This window comes from Saimiri boliviensis, chromosome 12 (assembly GCF_048565385.1).
Source record: "Saimiri boliviensis isolate mSaiBol1 chromosome 12, mSaiBol1.pri, whole genome shotgun sequence".
In the NCBI taxonomy this organism is placed as follows: domain Eukaryota; kingdom Metazoa; phylum Chordata; class Mammalia; order Primates; family Cebidae; genus Saimiri; species Saimiri boliviensis.
The window spans coordinates 51,676,129-51,703,264 of record NC_133460.1 but is presented as its reverse complement, the minus strand read 5'-3'; the positions used below and the strand labels follow the sequence as shown (position 1 = coordinate 51,703,264).

The following is a 27,136-nucleotide window of genomic DNA, read 5'->3' as shown; positions in this document are numbered from 1 at the left end:
GGTGTATCACGAGGTCAAGAGATCGAGACCATCCTGATCAACATGGTGAAACCCCGTCTCTACTAAAAATACAAAAAATTAGCTGGGCATGGTGGCGCGTGCCTGTAATCCCAGCTACTCAGGAGGCTGAGGCAGGAGAATTGCCCGAACACAGGAGGCGGAGGTTGCGGTGAGCCGAGATCGCGCCATTGCACGCCAGCCTGAGTAACAAGAGCGAAACTTCACCTCAAAAAAAAAAAAAAAAAGGTTTCTTAAGCAAGGAATACCAATTTCCACAATGTTGTTGCAGCCTACTTATCTCTTCTAAAAACTATACAGTTTATGCCCTATTTTCAAATAACAAAATTGTCTGTTGAAACCAGTTGTTCGTTATCATCATACCACAATGTATTTTTTTTTTTTAGAGAACAAATTTATTCTTTTCTACCTATTGATTTCCCTTTCCCCCAACCGCTCCCTGTACTTTTCAGAAATACTGCCTCTGAATTTTTCCCATTATTTGTAACTACAGTCCCCTCAGAACCTTGATGGTCTCTCCAACTTGGAAGAATTAATATGTATTTTATTTCTACCTCCTTTATGTTACCTACAAGAATATTTGTTCACATGGAATAAGAAAACATTTTACATAAAAATGAAATATTATCTACATTTAGCTGTAAAGAGATAAAAGTATAGTCAAAACCAAGAAAGAGAAGTACTAATTTCTTATAGTGTTTATAACAGACAATATGATTAGAAGAGGAACAGATGGAAGTCATAGTTGAAAATCAAAGCTTTAATATTACTACATGCTCTTACTTTTACTAGGTGAAAGGTCTTTTTGAAAATATTAAGAATGGAACTTTAAAATAAGATTCCTTTTGGGGGAAATTGTTGGTTCCTCTAAAGGGAATATGAACACAGTTTTTTTCCTATTATGTAATACTTCTTGGTGCTTTATTCAAGTTGTAATTATTTCTCAGATAAGGTAAGACCCTAGAATAAGGTCCAGTGTAGTTTTACTCCTTGACATATATAGTAAGTTTTAAGGAATGTTCTGTCTTTTAAGAGTTAAATGTATCGAAGATCGAGGAAATATAAATTAGGACATAGGGACTAAAAGTCTCCTGGGACAGGATTTGATGAGTCTCCACATTTATTTGAACTATTCTAGGCAAATTTAGATAACAGGTTATAATGTGACATGTAATTCTGCATTACTAATTAGCCACATCTTTCTTTTCCTTTCTCTTGGCTTCCAGAGACCTGAAACCAGTCAAATAGGAACTCTTGGTTAATTAATATATTTAGTCAGGGTTTTGGCTAAATATGAATATGTCAATATAATTTTATTAGTTTTTCTTATGAACTGTGTTTTCATTTGCCCTATGAATACCATTTTTAAAATGGAATATACCATTTCTGTTTTCTTTATATAGGGAAATTCTTGCTTTAAAAACACTGTAACAGATGCCAAGAGAATGAAAGTTATTTCCTTAAAGCCAGAAGTTCCTCACAGATATTTCAAAGTCACATGTTACTTTGGGGAGTGATGATTGGACCCTTTTTTAAAATCCCGTTTTCACTCATCGGTTGTCAGTGTTTTTTGTTTGGTTGTTTTTTTTGTTTTGTTTTGTTTTTTGTTTTTTGGTTTAAAGTGAAATTTCTGGGCCAGGCCCAGTGCCTCAGGCCTGTAATCACAGCACTTTGGGAGGCCAAGGCAGGCGGATCATTTGAGGTCAGGAGTTCAAGACCATCCTGGCCAACATGGTGAAACCCCATCTCCACTAAAATTACAAAAATTAGCCAGGCATGGTGGTGCACACCTGTAATCCCAGCTATTTGGGAGGCTAAGACAGAGAAATGCTTGAACCTGGGAGGCAGAGGTTGCAGTGAGCCGAGATGGCGCCACTGCACTACAGCCTAGGTGGCAGAACAAGACTCTGTCTCAAAAAAAAAGAAAAGAAAAGTGAAATTTCTAAATGAAAAATGCTTGACTATATTTGTCTTGTGGGAATTATCATGAATAATACTATTTTTGAGTGCTTATTATGTGCCAGGCTTACACATAATTACTCATTTAGTGCACACAACCACTATCTTAGCTATTTTTATTATCATTTTACAGATTAAGAAAATAAGAGCTGGGAGTGGTGGCTCACGCCTGCAATTGCAGTGCTTTAGAAGGCTGCGATTCAGGAGTTAAAGACCAGCCTGGGCAACATGGCAAAACCCCTTCTCTACAAAAAATACAAAAAGTAGCCAGGTGTGGTGGTATACACCTGTAGTTCCAGCTACTCAGGAGGATAAGGTGAGGGGATTGCTTGAGCCCAGGAGGTAGAGGCTGCAGATTGCACCACTGCACTTCAGCCTGGGTGACAGAGTGAGACCCTTTCTCAAAAAAAAAAAAAAAAAAAAAAAAGAAAGTACAGAAAAGATAAGTAACTAGCCTAAAATCATACAGCTAGGATTCCAAAGTCTCTTAAACACTATGTGATACCACCTTTTGTATGTCTAATTCAGCAGTGTATATGACCTTTTTAAAAATTTTCCTGCCTTACTTAATACTGTTGGCTCAAAAAACTAACCTTGATGTTTCACATTCTTTTTGGTAAGAGTTGAAGTTAATCTTTTCTGGTTTGATAAAGTTTTGAATTCTATTTTCTTGTAAAAAAAAAAAAAGTGATAAAGTACACCTAGAAATTCATATTAACCTGAGAAACCACATAACACTTCATTTTAAAGAAAGAAAATACGAGCTATATAAATTTTAATACCTGAATTTAAAAATCAGAATATCAATTTTACTGTTATTGGCTCCATTATTTTTTCATATACCATAAGCACCACTTGGCATCTTGAGAAGTACTGTCAATTTTTTTTTTAAGCCATTACTCTTAAAATGAGCACTGTCATCTGTATTTGAAAACTTGAGTCTTTGCTAATTGTAATCAAGGTTACTCTTTTGAGCACACAGTATTAGGTAAGGTAGTAAAATTTTTAAAAGGTCATAAACGCAACTAGATTAGACATAAGAAAGGTGGTATCATGTAGTGTTTAAGAGAATTTGGAATCCTGGCTCTACAATTTACTATTATAAACTAAATTTATTAACTCTTTCAAATAATGATTAATTATATGTTAAATATAGCATCATTTGGATGGAGCTGCTCATTATAGTCTTTAGACAAGCAAAATCTAGAATGTAATTAATTTACTGGCTGGGTGCGGTGGCTCATGCTTATACTCCCAACACTTTGGGAGCCTGAGGCAGGCAGATCACTTGAGATTAGGAGTTCAAGACCAGCCTGACCAACATGGTGAAACCTGAACTCTACTAAAGATAAAAAAATTAGTCGTGTGTGCTGGTGGGCACCTGTAATCCCAGCTACTTGGGAGGCAGAGGCAGGAGAATCACTTGAACCAGGAGGCGGAGGTGCAGTGAGCCAAGATTGCGCCACTGCGCTCCAGCCTGGTTAACGGAGTGAGACTCTGTCTCAAAAAAAAAAAAAAAAAAAAAAAAAAAAAAAAAGCCAGGCACGGTGGCTCACAGCTGTAATCCCAGCACTTTGGGAGGCTGAGGCGGCTAGATCACCTGAGGCTGGGAGTTCAAGACCAGCCTGACAAACATGGAGAAACCCTGTCTCTACTGAGAATACAAAATTAGCCAGGCATGGTGGCGCATACCTGTAATCCCAGCTACTCAGCAGGCTGAGAATGAAGAATTTCTTGAACCTGGGAGGCAGAGGTTGTGGTGAGCTAAGATCATACCATTGCACTCCAGCCTGGGCAACAAGAGGAAACTCCATCTCAAATATAAAAGGAATGTAATTAACTTACAAAAGTGAACTGAGGAACAAATTCAAGATTTCTTATCCTTTCACACCTGCTGGAATTTTCTGTTTTATTTTTAGTTACAGATTTTGCCATCTTCTTTCCCATCCAAAGTTCTTCAAATTATTTTAAAAACATTTCCTCAGTTTTCTCTTCTCTTACAAATTAGCAAATTTAGTTCTTTTTTACACACCATAACCCTAAAAAAAAAAAAAATCTGGCTTTGGTATCTGAAATATTTTCCAAGGCATTTCCATTTTGAGTATCTCAGTGCTCTGTTTGGCAGCTGTGTGTAAATGGTTAGTAGATGTTATAAAGTATGCTGAATTGATATGAAAAACATAGTTGTGGATTGCTGAACTTCTTTATGTGTAATAGAGTGGCATGAAGAATGTGGACTTTGGATATAGACAGTCATGTATTTAAATATAGGCTCTATCACATAGTTGATGGGTAACCTTGAACAAGAGACCAGTTAACCTCTCTTGTCAGTTACATTCTCAGTAAAATTGGGACAATAGGTAAAGTAACTAGGGCTACAAATTATAGCTGTTGTGCATGACTTTGAGCCCTTTACCCAATTTATGAAAGGAGTTCTCTGTTATCATATATATGAACTTCTTTCTTGGTTTGCATGAAAAGCTGCAGACTAGTATACCCTCTGCACAATTGTTCTCTCTACAGTCCTTTCCTTCCCAGTTCAATTAGCTGTAAATATCTCCTGTGCTACCTGGGCAGTGGCTCTTGCCAGCACTATGGGAGGCTGAGACAGGTGAATCACAAGGTCACGAGTTTCAGACCAGTGTGGCCATCGTGGTGAAACCCCATCTCTACTAAAAATGTAAAAAATTAGCTAGGTGTAGAAGCAGGCGCCTGTAATTCCAGCTACATGGGAGTCTGAGGCAGTAAAGTCACTTGAGGCGGAGGTTACATTGAGTTGAGATTGGGCCACTGCACTCCAGTCCTTGTGACAGAGTAAGACTCTGTCTCAAAAAAAAAAAAAAAAAAAAAAAAAATCTCCTGTGCTATTTCTGCAATGAACAACTGGCCCTGGTTAGTCCATTACCTAAAGAGAGGCCTCCAGTTCGATTTCACATTTCTGAGTTGTCCTGTGTTCACAGTTATTCATCTCATTTCTGAGCTGTAAAATCCCTTGGGCTCTGTCACATAAGTTTCAGCTGCAGGCTTGTAAATTGCTAATACCATCTATTTTTCAGTCAAGAAATGTTGTAATGCTACTCAGTGTGCTTAGAATAGGATAGTAAATTTAGGTCAAATTTTATTTCATGGTTATTGAAGTTTATTTATGGAAAAAAATCTTTAAAACCGTTTAATATTTGGAAATATTTTGGAGTGGTACCCAGCTAAATTAGCTAACAACAACTGCTTGTCCAAATGCCAGCCTTCATAATGACTGTTTTTTCTTTTTTAATACCAATGTGGATAGCACTTTATTTAATGCAACATAATTTTAGCGGAGATTTTTTTCTAAGGAGCCATTCTGTATTCTTCCTTAGTTACTAATTATCTGAACTCATCCATATTTGATTGCATATATATTAATATGAGTGGCAAAGCAACTAATTTGCCATGAAATTAAAAAAATATTATGTACATGAAATGGTAATGAGACATCCTTGTTTTGTTTTATTGTGCCTAGCAGATGATATCTAAAACATTTCTATGTATTCCTCATTTCCTATTTCCAGGTGTTCAGTGATATTATTATAGGTTTTAATTGTTTCTTTGTATATTATGTTTTGTGATATGTATATTTGATTGGTTTGTTCATATAATCAAACAATGTCAATGTTTTTTCTTTTTCTCATCTCCTGATTAGGATTTCTGGCAGGTACTGACTCAGCAGCATGTGCTTTAAATTAATTAATGCTCCAAAACCCATAGTAATGCTTCAGGAACAAAGGTTCCGTGCATGATGTGTATGTCCTTCCCCTGCTCCCTTCAGAATGATTTTGTTCCTGTCACTTTAAATTAACATACTTGAATATAACAATCCAAGCACTGCACAAGTCCTTGAGAATTTAATACCCAGCATGATTTAAAAGGAATTTTTAACATTGTATGTTACACAAAAGGTTAAGAAACGTTGTTTTAATCACTCTTATTAAGTGTAAGAGATAATTAATTAATTGGGTCACTTAAATAGTCTTACTTGGAGGCCAGGCCTGGTGGCTCATGCCTGTAATCCCAGCACTTTGAGAGGCTGAGGTAGGAGGATTACTTGAGTCAAGGAGTTCATGACCAGCCTGGGCAACATAGCAAGACCTCATCTCTATGAAAACACTTAAAAATAGTAGTAGTCCTAGCTACTCAGGAGGTTGATGTGGGAGGACTGCTTGACCCCAGGAGTTGGAGGTTATAGTGAGCTATCATTGTGCCACTGTACTCCAGCCTGGGTGACAGAGTGAGACCCTATCTCTAAAACAAAAACAGAAAAGTCTTATTTGGGATGTTATGTTCCTACTTGAACTGTAACAGGACTGATGAGACAACAGTAACTTCAAGTTAAAAATTAGTATTTTTTCTTTTGAAATTTCATACATAATAAATACAAATAAGCAGTTGCTTGGTTGCACTTTGCTCAATAAAATGGCTTGAGGGAAAACAAATGGAACATCTAGAAAGACTTTATTATTTTGCTTTTCTGAGCTAATCGATTACTTTAACTTGGAAAAGCAACTAAATATTTGGAAAAAACCATGAAAAGAGTATATACTTATAGGCTGGCAAAGGAGATCTTCAAGGACACTCCTAAAAGTACCTTTTGAATTGATTTTTGAAGGCTTGGGCTCTTTCGTGGTAGTTTATAAATTATTAAAATGTATTCATTAAAATATTACTCTCACATTTCTGGTGGTTGGCAGTCTTAAAAATATAAATTAAGCTGAATTATAGTAATTAAATATGAATTAAGCTGAATTATAAAAATCTTTTGGTTTAAAATAACTAATGATATAATTAATGAAGACCACAGGGTGCTGTTTATTTTTATAGTACATTATTTCTGTACTCCTTTGTTTCAAAAATGGAGTGTTTCCTAGTAGTCCCCTTACCAAACCGTCAAATTAGGCATCCTGTTATTGCTACAATGGATTATCCCTAAATACCTTTTCCTTTGACAGCGTTTGAACCGAACCAACAAATACATTAAAAATTATGTCATAATAATTTATGGATGCTCCCATTATAATTGTTTCTAATCCTGGGAATTCTATTTTAGAACAGCCATGGCACAAACATTATATGAAGTACCAAGAGTAGATCAGATGAGATACTAACACCTGTGATTGAGGCCAGCCACTTCTGCTTCTTTAATTATGGTAGGACAGGGCAACTAAAAACTCTTTCTCAAGACTGGGCGTGGTGGCTCATGCCTGTAATTTGGGAGGCCAAGGTGGGCAGATCACAACGTCAGGAGGTAGAGACCAGCCTGGCCATCATAGTGAAACCTCGTCTCTACTAAAAATACAAAAAATTAGCTGGGCATGGTCACAGGAGCCTGTAATCCCAGATACTTGGAAGGCTGAGGCTGGAGAATTGCTTGAACCTGGGAGGCAGAGGTTGCAGTGAGCTGAGATGCTGAGATTGTGCCATTGTACTCCAGCCTGGGCTACAGAGCGAGATTCCATCTCAAAAACAACAACAAAAAAGACTCTTTCTCTCCTTTAATAATTGTATGGCTTACAGCTTGAAGATTTAAAATGACTGGACTTGGATAGGTGTTCTTACTAATTAGGAATATATTAGAAAGGCAGCAGTTAGTAAGTGCTTAAAAGTCTCTGGAATCTGCAGCATTAAGTAGTCAACCACATTAGGTGACAAAAGAGCACCAGTCTTCTTTAAACTTTCACTATTGAAGGTAATGTCCTTGATTGATCAAGGATTCAAAATCAAGTTTTTCTATATTCCTAAGGATATCTTGTGAATAAACTTTTTATATTAAAGAATAATAAACTTTTTTCTTAGGTAGTGGGAGAATTGTTTACCTATGTTGGGTTCTATGAATATCACTCATTTTGGTGACACTAGTATAAATCCTTTAAGCTTCCAAAGGTCAATGAACAGTTATTTTGTTTCTTGTTTGCTTCCTTGCGGGGATTTGTTCTTTGCATGCTAAGTTTCTATTGACTGTGGAAAGGCTGGGATTGTTTTGTTTTCCTGGTGGCATAGAATGCTGTTCTTCAGATGCAGCATTATTAATGCTGTCAAATACTTAGACTGCTGTGAGGAGTATCCATAATGTCTCTTTCCAGTCTCTGAGTTCCACCACTACTAAAGTTTTTTCATCTAATCCATATGTTTGACTCTTCAAGTTGAGAAATAAATAATAATATAATGATTAAGTGCACCAAAGAAGGGTGTAGTTTACTTAGTTGTCTCAAATATTCAGACTCCTATTAAAATATCTTTAAATCCATTTTTATTTTAGATTATGTTGTGTTTGAATTTGGGATCAATGAACCCATTTGATTTATCACTGTTGATTTGAAAACATAAACATGACTAACCATTGCATTTCTTACACCTTCATCTTTTAGGTTTTTGCATCATAAAACAAGATTTGAAATTCACTTTGGTATGAGAAAACTTTCTTTAGTTCCAGGCTAACTTCTTTTTTCTTATTTTTTAGCAGAAATACTCCAGCATGTTTTAAGGTCACACAAATAAAGTTCTGTAAGAGATATACTAAGCAAGTTATTTCTCCTTCTATTCTGGTAAAACAGGTTCTCAGCTTAGCCTGAACATCTATTTATGATCTTTGGTTGTAGATCATATGTGTGAGGATAGCCCTTTATTTGCATATTTGTTTTCGGCATGATGCATTTTAAAAAATTCTCTTGAATAAAAAACACCACCAATTACAGATTAATCTAACATTTATTAACTTAAAAGTATAAAGAATATTACACTTGAAGTGATGCACATTTTCAAAATGATTGAAATATACCTGAATAAGTGAAAGCTTTAAAAAATGTGCACTTATATGATTGGCTTGGACTTTCTTCTTCAACTTCAAGTTAACTTAGCAGATACAAACTAAGCCCTAAGGTAAATATTTTATGATAGTTAACTACTTCAAAAATATTCAGTCCGATTTTCCAGAAATTGTGAACCATATAGATACCCAGTGTGTTTCTGGGCAGTTGATCAATGTAACATATAATGATTCATGACCTGGGCTCTGGAGTCTCCTGCCACTTAATGGGATTGTCACCTTTGGCTACTTATTCAACTTCTCTAAACCTGGTTTTCTTATCTATAAAGTGCAGGTAATAATATCACCTACCTCACAGAATTACAGTGAGCACTTAAAGAGATAATGCAAATATAAAATGCCTAGCACAGTACCTGGCATTTACTAAAGACAGTAAATCAAATGAAATGCTAACACCTGTAATTGAGGTCAGTCACATCCATTTATGAGAAGTATAATGTTTAAGTTCTTCATGTGTCTTTAGTGGTCATTTAAGGGATACCTATAAATGTTTGTTTGCTTTCAAAATTGATTTTAAATTCCTTCTCAGGTTTCCCAAGAGGTGATAGTTACTAAAACAGTGTAGATCAAGGTTGTGAACAGTGATCCTCAGAGTGAAACTTTAATTTTTGCTCTTATGATACATTTTGTTCTTATACAAATTTTTTTCCAAGTGAAAGAAGGTGAAATCACTATATTGACTTATTCTTCAAAATCTTTACTTGAGATCGTTTTTATATTAAGTGGTAGAGAAATCTTTTATAACCCAAGTGACTAAAACCAACACTGCTGCTGACTGTTCTTTTTAGCACTGATCCATTTGAGTGACCACAGCTCAAAATTAAATTCTTAGATCTAGGTAGCAGATAATCAACAGTCATAAAGAATAGATTCTCCTGCTCAAAGCTGCTTTGAAACTAGTATGTAGAAATGATACAGTAGAACATAGTAGAGTTGAAGATTTTCCTCTTCTAGAGTTTTGATAATACCTCATCAGATACTGAGGATTAAAACAAACCTTTTCAGCAAAGTTGTATTATTTCCTTAAAGTTAATGCCATTCCAGTAGACTTTTAAAATGTTTTATTACTGCTTTTTAATCAAATCATCTGCCACTTTTTTAAAAACATCTTCATTTGTACCATCTTCTCTGAAGCCATCTAGTTAATGAGATAGAAAAACATTTGCATTCCAGGTATTTGGAATTGTTCTCACAGCTAAGGTGGTTAGATTTGGGACTGAAAAGAGAGTTGCTTTCTGGCATAGTGAAGTTTACAGTATCTTAAGCATTCACCTTCCAATTTGTTGCACAGTAATTTATGTGTGTTTGCCTCAAATTCAGTATTACCTTTGAAAAGCTTAGAAGAAAATCTGAGTCAGAAGGAGGAATCATAATCTACTTCAAATTAGAAATATTTTGATTTCATTATTATCTGGCATATCCCCAAATTCTACCTTTCTGCAAGTTCAGAGATGGGGTGGGGGATAAGAATAATATATTTTAGCTGTGCAACATTTTAAATTTAACTGGGAATAGTGTGATTGTTTAAGATTGATGTTTTATCAAGGCTTTGGCATCTATCCATATACCAACTAGATAATGAAGTGTGCACATTAATTGCATGGGAAAATTGCTGAATTTTCTCTTTCTATCACCCACCACACACCTTGACCCCAACCTTAAGTAGAAATATTATTTATCCTTTGGAAATGGTATGCCAAAATTGTATTTCCCAGAAGAAGCATATTATCATTAATTTGTTTTTGATGTACAACCTTAAATATTACTCAAGGGATTTAGATAGACTTTGAAATGTATTTCAGCAATGTAGAGAAATATTAATACTAAAATAATCCAAAGGTTTCAGCCCCATAAAGGATGTCACTTACTTTAAATAAAGAACACAGTAAAGCTGTGTTCTTTATCAGCTTTTCTATATGCCAAAGATGTTTTGAATTTCTAGATGATATGTAAACATTGATTTTGCAGATATAGTCCATCAACTTCTATTAAATAGAAAAAGGTTCTTTGAACTTTATAACTTGAAAATTAGATCTTAACTAGAAGAAATAATAAGTTTCTAGATATGATTTCTCTCTTTGGTTTCATCTACTTGAGTCCCAGAAGGCAAAATTATTAACCCTATTTTGATCAACCCTGTAACTAGTTAGGATTTACTGTTTGAGTACACTTAGCGCTCATGAGTCTGCAAATCCCAGTCCCAGTACCCCTGATGGCACTGACAGTTTTAGCCACGTATTTTGTAAGTTTATGTGATTGATCAGAAACCAAAGTGTGGGTGCTTCAGCATAAAGTCATCTGGTACAGTAATCCAGGTTTTTGACTCACCGTGAAGCATAGCAATTACACATGTGTAGTATATTATTTGCTATTTAATAAGTTTACTTTCAAGTTTTTCTGCTTATCTGAAAAATAAATATATTCAGGGTATGGTGCAGTTGAGATCAATACCAGAAACCTGTGATAAGATCCATTTGATTTTACTTATCAGTAATTTGAATATGTTGGTGATAGTGTACCTATAATTACCTTTTAAATTTTGAAATAAGATTTAAGACTAGTTCATTCACATCAGTGAATAGTAAAACAGTTACATTTTGTTAAGTTAGTAAGCACATTGCTTTAAAACATTGTGCATAATTTTGTTCTCCAAGAAGGGGTAACATTTGTCAGTAAATTGAATAGAAATGCTATTCTTGTCATTTGACCTGCATTCTGCTTCTATACCCTTAATTTCAGTGATTCAAGTGATTGGAATCAAGTTTGAAATGTAACTTCTAAGCTACATAAAATAACATAATGCTCTGTAAGATATATGCAGTTACAGTCTCTTTTAAGAATATCTAGTTCTGACCGGTTGCAGTGGCTCACACCTGTAATCCCAGCACTTTGTGAGACTGAGGAGGTCAGATCACTTGAGGTCAGGAGTCAAGACCAGCCTGGTCAATATGGTAAAACTCTGACTCTACTAAAAATGCAAAAATTAGCTAGGTGTGCTGGCACACACCTGTAATCCCAGCTACTCAGGAGGCTGAGGCATGAGAATTGCTTGAACCCAGGAGGCGGGGTTTGCTGTGAGCCAAGATCATGCCACTGCACTTCAGCCTGGGCAACAGAGCAAGACTCCATCTCAAAAAAAAAAAAAAAATCCAGTTCTATTTAAATAATTTTCAGCATGTATACTGAAGATTGCTAGGGTCTTACCTCAGGAACTTGAAGATGAAATAAATTCTCATAGACCCTTACCAAAAATTTTTTTAACTGAACTGATAATTTATTACCTAATCTCACATTATATACCCTAACAATAGAATTGAAGTATATTCTATTTCTTTCAACTTTTATATTCAAGAATTTCTTTCTTATAGTTTATTATATTTGAATTTATTACATACACTGAATTAAATATAAATCCTTAGGTTATACTTTCCAATAAAAATTACACATTAATATAAATCTGTATATTACAATTTGTTTGTAATATAATATAATTTTTTAAAAAAAAAAACAGACTGGGTATGGTGGCTCATGCCTGTAATTCCAGCACTTTGGGAGGCCAAGGTCAGGAGGATCACTTGAGGTCAGGAGTTTGAGACTAGCCTGGCCAACATGGTGAAACCCTGTCTCTACTAAAAATACAAAAATTAGCTGGGTGTGGTGGCATGAGCTTTGGGTCATAATCTCAAAAGACAATCCCAAAAGATCAAAATTCCTTACCTTATTATCATCTTTATTTGGGAGTTAAGTATGGCTTAAGGAGCTGTGTATGGGTCCCAGGTTGACAAGGGTAAACTTGTGGACTTAATTTTAGGTGTCAGTGATTTTAAATGTCACGTTGACTGGATTAAGGAATGCCTAGAAACCTGGTATAGCATTATTTTGGGTGTTTCTGTTAGGGAGAGGAGATAGCATGTGAATCTGATTGGATTTAGATGGGGAATATCTGCCCTCAATGTTGGTGGGCACCATCCAATCAGCTAGGGGTCTGGAGAGAACAAATGGGTCTCTGAGAGCTGTGACAGACTTTTCTGCTGCTGCTTTGGATATCAGAAATTTGACTTCAGGAAAGTGCGTTATCACAGCGTTGATTGTGTGTAAGCATTGTGCACTTACGTAAAAACATTGAAACTTCCTCCGTAAATGAAGAAATTACCTGGTTTGTACGTCTGCATTTGTGAAAGATAAAATTTCTCAAGATCCCAGCTCTTTGGGCAACTGTGTATGCAGTGATGACCCATTGTGGTTTTTTTGTTGTTGTTATTGTTGTTTTTTTAAAGATGGGGTTTCACCATGTTGGTCAGGCTGGTCTTGAACTCCCGACCTCAGGTGATCCGCCTGCCTTGGCCTCCAAAGTTCTTGGATTACAGGCGTGAGCCACCACACTCGGCCAACCCATTGTGTTTTTTAAGTGATCTCATCAAAATACTTAGGTTTGTTCTCCGGGACACATATAATTACTAACTGGTAATAGGCATTTACACATTTCCCCTTTGAACCATTTCTGTATGAACGTGGTTCATCTACTCAAAGCGTTCTGTCACATTTTTATGTTTCTCAAATCCCCTTTAGAAATGTAAGCAAATAACTTTTAAAGAATTTTTATTTTTTCCAAAATTATATTTTTAGGACTTTAGACTTAGGAATTTTGATCTTTGGGGATTTCAACATTCTGGATTATAGTGTTTTGATACAGTGTTATGATCAGCTCCCCATACAGTGAATATTATTTGTCAATGAAAAGGAATTAAATATTGATTCATGCTACAGCATGGTGAACCTAAAAAACATTTTACGTGAAAGAAACCAAACCTAAAAGGCCCATGCATTGTGTGGTTAAATGGTTAAAATCACAATCAAAACCAATAAACCTCCTACAGGAAAAAATAAAGAAGGACAAAGAAGGCTGTTCTTTATTAATGGAGACTAAAGAAACATGATAACTAAGTGCAGTTTATGATTGTGAATTACATTTTTGTTCTGGGGAAAATAGCTATAAAGGAAATTATTGGGACAGTTTGTTAAATTTGAAAATGGACTGGATTTCGCTGGTCGCAGTGGTTTACACCTGTAATCCCAGCACTTTGGGAGGCCAAGGTGGGTAGACCAGGAGTTTGAGACTAGCCTTGCCAACGTGGCAAAACCCCGTCTTTACAAAAATTAGACGGGCATGGTGGTGTATGCCTGTAGTCCCAGCTACTCAGGAGGCTGAGGCTTGAACCTGAGAGGCAGAGGTTGCAGTGAGCTGAGATCGTGCCACTGCACTCCAGCTTGGGTGACAGAGACTGCATCTCAAAAAAAAAAAAAGAAAAAAAAAGGACTGGATTAGATAACACTAAATTTCCTGGTTGTATTAAGTGTATACTGTGTTACAAATTATGTATCAGAATTACATTTTGCAGATTTTAGGCTTTAGAAATTTTGATCTTTGCAGATTTCATTGTTGAGGATTATGGCATTTGGGATTGTGAACATTAGAGAATGTCTTTGTTCCTAGTAAATCTATGCTGAGGTATTTAAGGGTAAAGGGATATGGTGTTTCCAATTTACTTTCAAAGTGGCACATTGAAAAAATACAAGGCAAATTGTGCAATATGTAAACTGTTGGTGAATTTATACTGATCTTTCAACTTTTCTGTGAGTTTGAAGTTATACTTAAATTTTGTAACCAACAAAATTCGATTTGTCTTTGTGTTATCTTCTCGGCATCAGCATGGCCCAGGTCATGTTTCAAAAATAATGTTAGGTATGCTTCTTTGGCTTAGCTGCCTCATTTCACTATATCCTTAGACTTTTGTCTGTTTCTCAACCTGTGGCTTCCACTATATTATTTATTTTAATTACTTATAGCAATTTCCCCATAAGCTTATTACATCATTATTACTAAGTTTTAGCTTCTATACACATTTATTGCTATGGCTGATAATAGCCTTTGGACACCTATTCTCATTTTGTACATTTTTTTTCTGTTCACATACCTTACTTTTGCAGTATCTTGGGTAATGTGAAAAATGAAACTTTCTTTTTCTTCTAATTTGAGAAATTTAAATATTACCTCCCTGGTGGAAAGATTTGCTGTTCTAGTTCTCGTCCAGTAGCTTTTTTTGTCTGAAATTTCTGTTCAGTCTCTTGTTAGAAAGATCAAGTGTGGTATGAGATCTAACCTTAGTAGGAACATACTGGACTATGCTAATTTTTGTTGTCAACTCAAAGAAGTAATCTCTAAATGCTATCAAACAGTACTGTGCCTTCTGTCAGCCACGAAAGAAGTCAGCGAAGTTCTCCTAAGTAGAAGCGCCATCAAAGCCTAGTACTGGCCGGGTGCGGTGGCTCAAGCCTGTAATCCCAGCACTTTGGGAGGCTGAGGCGGGTGGATCACGAGGTCGAGAGATCGAGACCATCCTGGTCAACATGGTGAAACCCCGTCTCTACTAAAAATACAAAAAAAATTAGCTGGGCATGGTGGCACGTGCCTGTAATCCCAGCTACTCAGGAGGCTGAGGCAGGAGAATTGCCTGAACCCAGGAGGTGGAGGTTGCGGTGAGCCGAGATCGTGCCATTGCACTCCAGCCTGGGTAACGAGCAAAACTCCTTCTCAAGAAAAAACCTAAAAACCTAGTACTGTGTTATTGGTATTCACCTATGGACTTTAACCTGTCCATTGCTACTGTTCCTATGAATAAATAAATATCTAGTAGAGGCTATTTTGAATGAGTTTATTAAGAAGATCATGCAAACCAACTTCATGATGATTCGTTGGTACTGCTTGTATTTTCAGTTGGTTAACCAGTTTTCTTTCCTTTGTGGTTTATGATGGGATCTCCACTAGACAGAGGTAACCCATTGGATAGTTGTGTAACTGGATGCTGTTGTGATGGTGCTTGTTGGTTTAGTTTTCATGATACTCCTCTTGAAGTTATGCTTGCAATGCTGCCTCTTACTTTATGCTTGCATGACATTATTACTTTGATTGTGCTTTATTGGTTTGGGTTTTTAAAATCTATTATTTTATACTTAGAATAATTCCTTATATATTTTTGGTGGTCCAGAACTTGTGGAAATTAGTTTCAAGTCTAACTTTTGGTGGATCCTTTTCAGTTTTTGAAAATATATTCAATGTCACCACTAAGTTTATGCTTTGGCTAAGAATTCAGAAAACAGGGTAAGCTTGTTTAAACACCCAGGAAGAGACCACTTGCTAGGCAGACAATTACTAAAGCTAAGAACTAACTTTCTTTGTGAGATTTATAGACTAAAGAAAAAAAAATTATATTTAGAGTAAAAACTAAGTTTTAGGAGACAGTTTCATCAAATAGCTGAAATTTAGGAGTCACAGTTAAGGTAACAGTAAATATGATTAAATTGTGCCAAAAGTATGCACGTCTGATTTGTCATTGTATTTCAGAGATGCTATTCACTCTGCATACTGTTCTATATTCTGAAACTAAGATTCTTGGGGTTACAAAGTAAAATTAAAATTAGTATTTCAGAAATTGGTTTTCTGAGCATTTATATAGACCTTGGAAATAGTTGCTCACTTCCTTTTTAATCACTTCAGTATAGTTTTTCTTGGACAAAACTGATTTCCTTTTAGTTTTTTCATGGGTGTGTTTGCTTGTTTACTACTATTTATACCTCTGTAGAAGAAGGTGGATTGTTTTTCAAACTGAGAAACAAAATCTGTTCTGAAGTGGGCCTGTATATGAACATATGCAATGCTCAGTGGTAGAGGTTTCTAACATAGAAATTATTTTCTAGTGTTCATATTGAGCCAGTGTTAAAATGAGAAAAATAATTTTTGTCTTGAAATTTTCATCATCTTGAAAACTGCAAAGGATCCATTGATTTTTGAATGGCCATCAAAGAAATGTTCATGTTAAATAGCATAAAACTTCAGATAAATGATTTATCTCTTACTATTTATATTCTAATTCATTTATATATTTTTGTCTTTTGGTGGAACCGATACATTTTATAGAAAATTTCCCAAGAACGAGAAAAATTTGCTGATGAAGGCAGTATATTTTACACCCTTGGAGAATGTGGGCTCATTTCCTTTTCAGACTACATTTTCCTTACAACTGTTCTCTCCAGTAAGTATAAATGTTTTGTTTTTCCATTTGTAGAGCAGATACAGGACTATAAACATAATTGTTTATTTGTTTATGAAACAAGGCACATTGGTAGAGTTAATGAATTATAATGAATTACAAGTTACGTGAAATTTCATTTGTTTTAAATTTACTATAACTTGTGTATACAACCACCTGAGAGAGGCAGAAAAAAGAAAACATATCAAACTAAAGTTAAAAACAAAAAGGCCAGGCACAGTGGCTCATCCTTGTAATTCCAGAACTTTGGGAGGCCAAGGTGGGCAAATCACTTGAACTCAGGAGTTTAAGACCGGCCTGGGCAACATGGTGAAACCCCATCTCTGCAAAAGCTCACCTGTAGTCCTAGCTACTCAGGAGGATGAGATGGGAGGATGAGGTTGGGGGATGGCCTGAGCCTCGGAAGCGAAGGTTGCAGTGAGCTGAGATTGTGCCACCAAGCTCCAGCCTAGGCAACAGTGAGACCCTGTTTCAAAAACAACAGCAGCAAAAGAAAATAAGTGACATCTGCCTTTAACTGTCTGTAACTCTGTATTCTGTCACAGTGGGTCATGTATTGCCTACTACTGTATCCTTCATTAACTTACTGGTTCTCCAATAAAACACATTTTGATCTATCATTTCCTCCACTAAAGAAGAAAATTGACTCGGTTGACCTAATTGAGTTAAATATTCATTTTTTAACCTTGGAGGAATACTTCTGAAGACACAAAGCTCAATTTTGACTCACTTAGAGCACTGAGGAATTTCTGATTTTTTAAAACTATCAATAGCTTTGTTGATTAGCATTATTCAACAAAGTGATTTTTTTATTTCTTTTTGGTGACTTTTTTTTTTTTTTTTTTTTTTTTGAGACGGAGTTTCGCTCTTGTTACCCAGGCTGGAGTGCAATGGCGCGATCTCGGCTCACCGCAACCTCTGCCTCCTGGGCTCAGGCAATTCTCCTGCCTCAGCCTCCTAAGTAGCTGGGATTACAGGCACGCACCACCATGCCCAGCTAACTTTTTGTATTTTTAGTAGAGATGGGGTTTCACCTTGTTGACCAGGATGGTCTCGATCTCTCGACCTCGTGATCCACCCGCCTCGGCCTCCCAAAGTGCTGGGATTACAGGCTTGAGCCACCGCGCCCGGCCCGGTGACTTTTTTTTAACCATTCAGAAAAACTAAACCAAGTGTTATGTTCATAGCTCTCCATGTATAGTCTATTGAAATCTACCTAAAGTGAACCAGAGTTCAGATTTGAATGTTTGAAAGAATTGATTTTCAATTTTTTTTTTTGTCTGGGACATATCAAACAAAAACAACCATCTCTTTTCACCTTCTCCAAGCCAACCATCTGTAAACATAAAACAAGAAGAAAGTTTTTAATAAGTCGCATATACATGTCCTGCCATGCCTGTGACCGCTTTCATTCTTATTCCTCTGTGCAAGGATTGACAGGGAAATCAAGATTACCACAGCTGACTTTGAGACACCAAAGTATCTTAATAAATTCACATGGTGGAGCAGTGCTCTAGCAATAAAAACACATACTGATTTGTTATGAAAATCCAAAATAACTCCAGCAACATACAACTTAAGATTATAATGTGCTTTTAAAAGCATCTCTAGTTCAGATCCTGGCACCATTTCTTAGCTTGTGATTTGGGGCAAGACAGTTGATCTGTTCTTCTGTTTCGTCTGTAAAATGAAGAGGGCAATAATATCAAACCCAAATGATTTATTTGAGAATGATGACATCATGAATATGAAGTAGCTATTAATAGTTTAGTGCCTGGTATTTAGTGAAAATCTGTGTTGGTTTTTATTTTTTTATTTTGTCACATGTTACTTCATGTTTGGTTTTAAAATATTTTTGTGACTTTGGACAGAAGTTTTTATACAGCAGATAGGCTTGATATAACAGAAAGTCTATTGCATTAAATGAAGAGACCTGCATTGATATCTAATGTATACTCGTAAGTAGTTCTAGTAAATCTTTGTTGAGCTGAAATAAGCTTTGAACTTGTATCCACTGCTTAGTCCTGTTACCTTCATATCTTTCTAAGTGTCAGAAGGACCACAGAATAAAACCTTCAGAGTATCTTGTACAACATGTAGCTCCCTTAACTACTTAAAATCATGTTTTTAAAAAGTCACACTGACCTTTGGGTTCTAGAAACCCCTCCAAGTAGCTCTGCCATTCCCAGCATATTTACTTTATGGTGCTCAACTCCTAGTTTGAATGTGCTGAGTGATTTACAATAAAGTGCTTACTGTTTAAGTTACTTTCTATATTTGTCATGAGTGAAGAAAATAGAATCAGAGTATGATTTTAAGACTGTTTTTATCACTGGGTTTTGGTTTTTTTTGTTTTTGTTTTTGGTTTTTTTTTTTTGCTTGTTTTTTGTTTTTATAATTTCAACTTTTATTTTAAATTCAGAGGGTACATGTGCAAATTTGTTATATCATATTGGGTGATGCTGAGGTTTGGGTATTAATGATCTCCCAGATAGTGAACATAGTACCCAATAGGTAGGTTTTCCGCCCTTGTTCCCCTCCCCCTCTACCCTCCCTAGTAGTCCCCAGTGTCAGTTGTTCCCATCTTTATGTACAGATGTACCCAGTGTTTAGCTCCCACTTACAAGTGACAGCATGCAGTATTTGGTTTTCTGCTTCTGTGTTATTTCACTCAGGATGATGGCCTCCGGCTACATCCATGTTGCTGTAAAGGACATGATTGCATTCTTGTTTATGACTGTGTAGTATTCCATAGTGTTGTGTACCACATTTTCTCTACCCAGGCTGCCACTGATGAGCACCTAGTTTGATTCCATGTGTTCGCTGTTATGAATAGCTCTGTGATGAACATGCAAGTGCATGTGTCTTTTTGGTAGAACGATTTAGTTTCCTTTGGATATATATCTAGTAATGGGATTGCTGGGTTGAGTGGTAGTTCTTTTTTTAGTTTTTTGAGAAATTGCTAAACTGGTTTCCACAGTGCCTGAGCTAATTTACATTCCCACCAACAGTGTATAAGCATTCCCTTTTCTCTGCAGCCTCTTCAGCATCTCTTAGCTTCTATCTTTTTAATAATAGCCATTCTGGGCTGAGCACAGGAGAATCGCTTGAACCCAGGAGGTGGAGGTTGTAGTCAGCCAAAATTGTGCCACTGCACCCTAGCCTGGTCAGCAAGAGCAAAACTTCATCTCAAAAAACAATAAAACATATATGTATCCATGTACATGTACACACACACACACACACACACACACACACACACCATTTTCCCTTACTTTCCAAAACAGAATAGGTATGTTTTGAGTTATCAATATATTATGAATATTTTTCTATGATAATAAATCTCTGCATTACATACACTATATCAAGAACTATGTAAAAGTTATTGCATAGATTTATTATAACTGGGTTTAGCCATTGTTTGATATTTGAGTTCTTTCTAGTTTATTTTTATGTATGTATTTAATTTTTATTTATTTTACTTTATTATTCTTTTATTGACAGAGGGTCTCACTCTGTTACCCAGCCTAGAGTGCAGTGGCACAATCACCAGCTTATCACAGCCTTGACCTTCTAGGCTCAGGTGATCCTCCCACCTCACCTCCTGGGTAGCTAGGACTACAGGTACCCACCACCATGCTCAATTAATTTGTGTATTTTTTGTAGAGACAGGGTTTTGCCATGTTGCCCAGGCTGGTCTTGAACTACTAGGCTCAAGCATTCTGCCTGCCTTGGCCTCCCAAATTCTGGCATTACAGGTGTGAGTCACTGTGCCTGGCCTGAGTTCTTTCTAGTTTATTTTTTGACCATTAATGTCATTATACATGTGATTATTAGCCTAAACATGTAGAAAAGGAATTGCTGGACCAAAATTTGAAAGTATCTGATAAACACCATCAAGACTCTTGAAAAGGTTCTGCCAATAATTTGTGCTCTCACCAATATTATATAGTCCATTAAATTTAAGGGTCAATTCCAGTAGTTAATCCTGGCATACAAATATTTTGGGAACACTATGAATTTGGTAGTGAAATGAGAGGAGGAAAACTGCCTATTCAAAGTGGTAATCAACCCTAATATTTACTTCAGTTTCTTGGAGTTCTTCAGACATCTGGGAAGTGGTGTAAGCTTATGAAACAGCTTATCTTGTACAGTTGTGTGGAATGTGCACAACTCTAGGACAATTTAACCTTAGGGCCGACCCGGGGGTCAAGCTGCCTAAGACATAAGGTAGAGCCAGGATGGTGACACTTCACATAGCTCTTACATAAGCCCATGCTCTGGGATCTTCTGATCTATAGTCAGTCAAAGGGTAGCTAGACCCCATTAAAATAGGAAGGAGGCAGCTAAACTTCTGTTTCTGGCAGACTTGTAGGGCCAGTCTAGTCAGAAGACCCATGTTTCTACTCCAGTAAATTCTGAACATAAAGAAAAAACACTTAGAAATATAATGTATATTCTCCAAACAGGCTTAAAATTCATATTGATCTCAGTCTTACCAGTGTTTGAAAATCCTAAGACAATGAAATTACATGGGATGGTTACTATGAGCTTATTATCATAACATGTTATCTCTGCAATGGCTAAAAAGAGCTCTTTATTCCTTATCAGTGTGATCCATTTATTTAATGGCAATTGGCAAGTTTTTCTAAATATTATGAAATACTACATGTTAAGAACCCAAAAATGAAATAAAAGAACAATGAAAGGGTTTTAAAACTTCATTAGAAGATTGTGAATTCCTCCAGCAAGGCTTTAGCTGTATAGGCATTTATTCCTTCTAACAACTGTTTTTCTTCCATTTACATTTTTTTCTAAAGAATACGTTTCGGCTCCAATTCTTAAGAAAGAGAGAGAGAGAGAGAGAAAGAGAGAGAGATGTATATTTTCACATCTAAAGAAAAGAAACAGCTGAAGTTTCTAGTTCACAGTATACAGCCTATCTTTGAGCTTTATCTTAGCCTCAGTTATTAGATGACTTTCAGAGAGCTGCCAGAAATAGTCTTTTATTTAAACTGGTTTTCCTTACACTGTTATTTGACAGTTGTGTTATAGAAAGATTATTTAATGCCAGAGATGTCAAAAAGCTTGGATTTCCTAAGAGTTCCTGGGTGAGAAATTCTAGAAGGCAAGCCAGTGCTTTTCTACTTTAGGAATATACTTTCTTCAAATTAATATTACTACTTTATGCCCAGATTATATATATCTGTGTGATAGACCATCACTCCTAACTTCAGAGATTTAAAAAAATAATCATCTTCTTAAATTTCATTTCATTTTATGTGGTTTTATTCTATACTATGTGCTCAATAATAGTCAAAGTGTATACTAGCATGATGACTTAAGTTGGATAAAAATAAATAAATAAATAAATAATAGTCAAAGTGACAGCTTATGCCAAGATGCAATTTATTGCATAGATGGTTAGAACTAGCTACTTTTAGGCCAGGTGCAGTGGCTCATGCCTGTAATCCCAGCACTTTGGGAGGCCAAGGCAGGTGGATCACCTGGTCAGGAGTTCGAGACTAGCTGGCCAACATGGCGAAACTCCATCTCTACCTAAAATTTAAAAATTAGCTGGGGGAAGGGGCAGGTGCCTGTAATTTCAGGTACTTGGAGGCTAAGGCAGGGGCATCACTTGAACCCAGGAGGTGGAGGTTGCAGTGAGTCAAGATCGCACCTGTCCTCCAGCCTGGGCAACAGAAGCGAAACACTGTCTCAAAAAAACGACGACAAAAAAAGACAACTAGCTACTTTAATAAAGAAATTGAATTTTTGTACTTAACCTATGCCAATTTGAAGGACACTCTTTACATGTGACTATGTTTGGCATTCACCCAAAAGCTGTTTTTCAATTTAGTGTTCAAACAGAAAAAATTTAGATAGTCTAACAATTTTCTAGCTTTTATCATGTACACATACATAGAGAAAAACTAGTCCCTTAAGACATTAAAAAATACTAGGTGGGAGGTTGAGGATGCCTGGAGCAATATAAATTATGTAAATTATGGTATCTATACGAAGTTATCATTTGGACATTTTTTTTTTTTTTTTTGAGACAGGGTTCTGCTCTGTCACCCAGGCTACAGTGTAGTGGTATGATCTCAGCTCACTGCAACCTCTGTCTTCTGGGCTCAAGTGATCCTGCCACCTCAGCCTCACAATTAGCTGGAACCACAGGCACATACCACCACAGCAGGCTAATTTATTTATTTATTTGAGTTGGAGTTTTGATTTGTCAGCCAGGCTGGAGTGCAGTGGCACGATCTTGGTTCATTGCAACCTCTGCCTCCTGGGCTCCATTGATTCTCCTGCCTCAGCCTCCTGAGCAGCTAGACATGCACCAACATGCCTGGATTTTTTTTTTTTTTTTTTTTTTTTTGAGATGAAGTTTCATTCTGTTGCCCAGGCTGAAGTGCAATTGTGCAATCTTGGCTCACTGCAACCTCCACCTCCTGGGTTCAAGCGATTCTCCTGCCTCAGCCTCCCACATAGCTGGGATTACAGGCACAAGCCATCATGCCTGGCTAATTTTTATATTTTTAGTAGAGACGGGGTTTCACCATGTTAGCCAGGCTGGCCTCAAACTCTTGACCTCAGGTGATCCACCCACCTTGGCCTCTCAAAGTTTTGGGATTACAGACATGAGCCATTGTGCCCGGCCTAATTTTTGTATTTTTAATAGAGACATAGTTTCACCATGTTGCCCAGGCTGATCTTGAACTCTTGGGTTCAAGTAATCCACCTTCCTTGGCCTCCCAAAGTGCTGGGATTACAAGAGTGAGCCACCGTTCCTGGCCAGAAAAAATATCGGATATTTATTTAGCCAACAAATATATATGAAATTCTTACTATGGTAAGATAGTATGGCATAGTATGCCAGATACCATGCTGTATCAATATCTTCTCCAAAATAGGCCATAATCAGGCAAGCCATTCAATGACAACCACTATTTCCTGCCTTGATTTCCTTTGTGTACCCTTCAAATTCCTCAAACAAATAAGCATTTGTTTTTCTTTCTTTTTTTGAGATGGAGCCTTGCTTTGTGGCCCAGGCTGAAGTGCAGTGGCGCTATCTTGGCTCACCGCAACCTCTGCCTCCTGGGTTCAAACAGTTCTCCTGCCTCAGCCTCCCGAGTAGCTGGAATTACAGGCGCACACCACCGTGCTTGGCTAATTTTTGTATTCTTAGTAGGACAGGGTTTCACCATGTTGGCCAGGCTGGTCTTGAACTCCTGACATCGTGATCCTCCTGCCTCAGCCTCCCAAAGTGCTGGGATTACAGGTGTGAGCCGCTTCGCCCAGCCCAAATAAGCATTTTTACAAGTAGTTTCAGGAGCAAGTAAGCAACACCATAGTAAGGCTGAAGCATAATCAAACACTGTTAACCTAAGGGTTTAAGCTAAAGGTCCAGCTAGACAGATGAACCAATACATTTGATTCCAATCTTGCTTCTAAGAGGCAGTCATTGTGAAAAAGTGGGACTTACAGATGAGAAGTAAATATCATCTTTAAACATCATCAGTTATTGAGGGCTGAATTTCTACAGAGCCATCACAACCATCAGTAGAAGAAAAACAGGACAGAGTAGAGGCTGAGGAATATAGGAGAAGTGAGAGGAGTTGTAAGTGACTGGGATCAGGGAAAGTCTCCATACTTTACTGTAGAGTCCTGAAGGGGAGACTGTGGCAGAAAGGTCCACTGAGGTCCACTTGACACTGAAGTCAGTGGTGTAGTGATAGATGCGTGCATGGGTCTCCTTTCCACCTACAAGGAACTCAGAGAAGCCACATCTCAAATATGCTATCATTCCAATATTTTTAGAATTACTACTAGCTAATTACAATGTCAGATACTCTGGAAATACAACGCCATATGACATAGTTCCCAATTCAAGATATCATTTGCTGATGTCCTGTCCACTGCCTAAATTTTCTTCTTACCTAGAGATCCTTTTGAATTAAGCCTGGCCAACATGGTGAAACCCCATCTCTTCTAAAAATACAAGGTCTTTCATGTAAGTATCTTTATAGCTGTTATGGGACACCATAATTCCTTCATGATTTAATGTGAAAATTGCTTTTAAATTATGACAAAAAATAAAATCCTAGTTGAGATATCCTGGAGAAGGGTAATTTTGATTGGACAAGTCAAATGAGAAGAAGGAATACTTTTACATGTTAAGTCAGTTTCTAGAAGGCAGAGAATTCAGCCTGTTTTGAACTTTTACTTTTCCTGCTCCATCTACTTTCTCCTACTGATAAATGAGGCCTAAGAAAGAAGCCTTGGCTGGGTGCAGTGGCTTACACCTGTAATCCCATCACTTTGGGAGGTTGAGGCGGGCGGATTACCTAAGGTCAGGAATTTGAGACCAGCCTAGTCAACATGGTGAAACCCTGTCTCTACTAAAAATACAAAAATTAGCCAGGCATGGGGACATGCCCCTGTAGTCCCAGCTACTCGGGAGGCTGAGGCAGGAGAATGGCTTGAACCTGGGAGGCAGAGGTTGCAGTAAGCTGAGATCACACCACTGCACTACAGCCTGGGTGACAGAACAAGACTCTGTCTCAAAAAAAAAAAAAAAAAAGAAAAAGAAAAAAAAGAAAGAAGGAAGCCTTTGGATTTACGCCCTGCTTTCCCCTTAGGGTTTCCTTTCTGAGAGTCTAAGGAGCAGAGGAGAACCCAAGGCAAACCTCCTCTCTTCTACGTCTCTCATCTGATCCTCAGATACCACAAGGAGTTGATTCCACGGAAAAGTCGCAGAAGGCTTTACAGGCCAACACATGCTATTCAAGAGAGGACAAAATAGGGCCGGGCGCGGTGGCTCAAGCCTGTAATCCCAGCACTTTGGGAGGCCGAGGCGGGTGGATCACGAGGTCAAGAGATCGAGACCAGCCTGATCAACATGGTGAAACCCCGTCTCTACTAAAAATACAAAAAATTAGCTGGGCATGGTGGCGTGTGCCTGTAATCCCAGCTACTCAGGAGGCTGAGGCAGGAGAATTGCCTGAACCCAGGAGGCGGAGGTTGCGGTGAGCCGAGATCGTGCCATTGCACTCCAGCCTGGGTTAACAAGAGCGAAACTCCGTCTCAAAAAAAAAAAAAAAAAAAAAGGACAAAATTTATGTGGACAAAAGTCTGGTGGCAGTATCAGCTCAGATAGCATATAGACACAGTCCTGACCACCTCATTCTATACGCTTTTCCTTTTAGACAATAGGTCCATCTTGACTATTTGTATTGAAAGGGTAGGGTTCCAGAAATCACATGACTCTAACCAGATTTCCACAAAATTTTAAATGAATATTAGAATTTTATTACATTATGAGAATATTATAATTTTCAAAACAATGAGGGTGGACTGATTCAAATAAAAGTATGAAGGGCTAATAAGGAGAACCTCAAGGGTAAAAAACAATAAAATCTCCCTCAAGATATAGTCAAAATACATTTATATCTTCTTTTTTTTTAATAAGCCACAGTTTGCTTCTTTGGTCTCTGTTCTCTGCTTAGCCTTGAACAAATCACAGGCAATTATTCCCAAAGGATAAATTTCCTTTTTCAGATTAAAAAATATTTTAATCTTCTAATATAGACATAAGCAAATTTGAGAGATTAAACACATTGCCACTTATTTCTTGCTTGTCTGAACTAAAAGTGTCTTGTGGTTATTGATTCAAATATGTGACTATTTCAACTTTCTGTGACAACTATGGCTACTGGAAATGGCATAGTGTTCTTACATACACCCGACTCAAAATGAATTTAACATCATCTATAAATAACTTGATATATTGCAGACATTATTTTATTGTTTTGACAGAAGCTCCATTATTATAAAACCAATGAATTAACCACAAAAGCAGGTTATGCCAGAGAAGGAAGTTACTGGTAAATAACACATTGCGATACTTTTGGCCTTACAACATACAATTGAGTATTTCAGAAATTCTAAGCACCTCTTACAGGCTAAAATAACATTGGAAAAGATCAGCCTTTCATCTTCTTAGTCTTATTCCAGGTAACATCAATTGGTCAATGGCAGATAATTTCCAGACATAGAAATTATTAAGATAATAGCTAAACCAAATTTTCTATGTAACTTCCCCAACTCTGATGTCTCAGTAAGAAAGATCTGTAACTGCTTTGTATCTGTTGATACATCTCAGCTCTTAGGACTTGCCCATATTTTTCAA

General features: G+C 36.9%; 1 protein-coding gene across 3 annotated transcripts in view; it reads left to right on the top strand.

Annotated features, from left to right (window-relative positions):
- Positions 1-27,136, top strand: part of MICU1 (mitochondrial calcium uptake 1) — a 224,373-nt gene that overhangs the window by 88,799 nt on the left and 108,438 nt on the right. For 2 of the 3 annotated variants that reach the window (XM_074382370.1, XM_003928615.4), the window contains exon 6: positions 16,809-16,923. In XM_074382370.1, coding sequence (XP_074238471.1) covers positions 16,809-16,923 — 115 coding nt within the window. Of the gene's footprint in view, positions 1-5,656; positions 5,669-15,659; positions 15,666-16,808; positions 16,924-27,136 lie in introns of all 3 variants that reach the window. The other variant, XM_010339272.3, reaches the window with a different exon arrangement.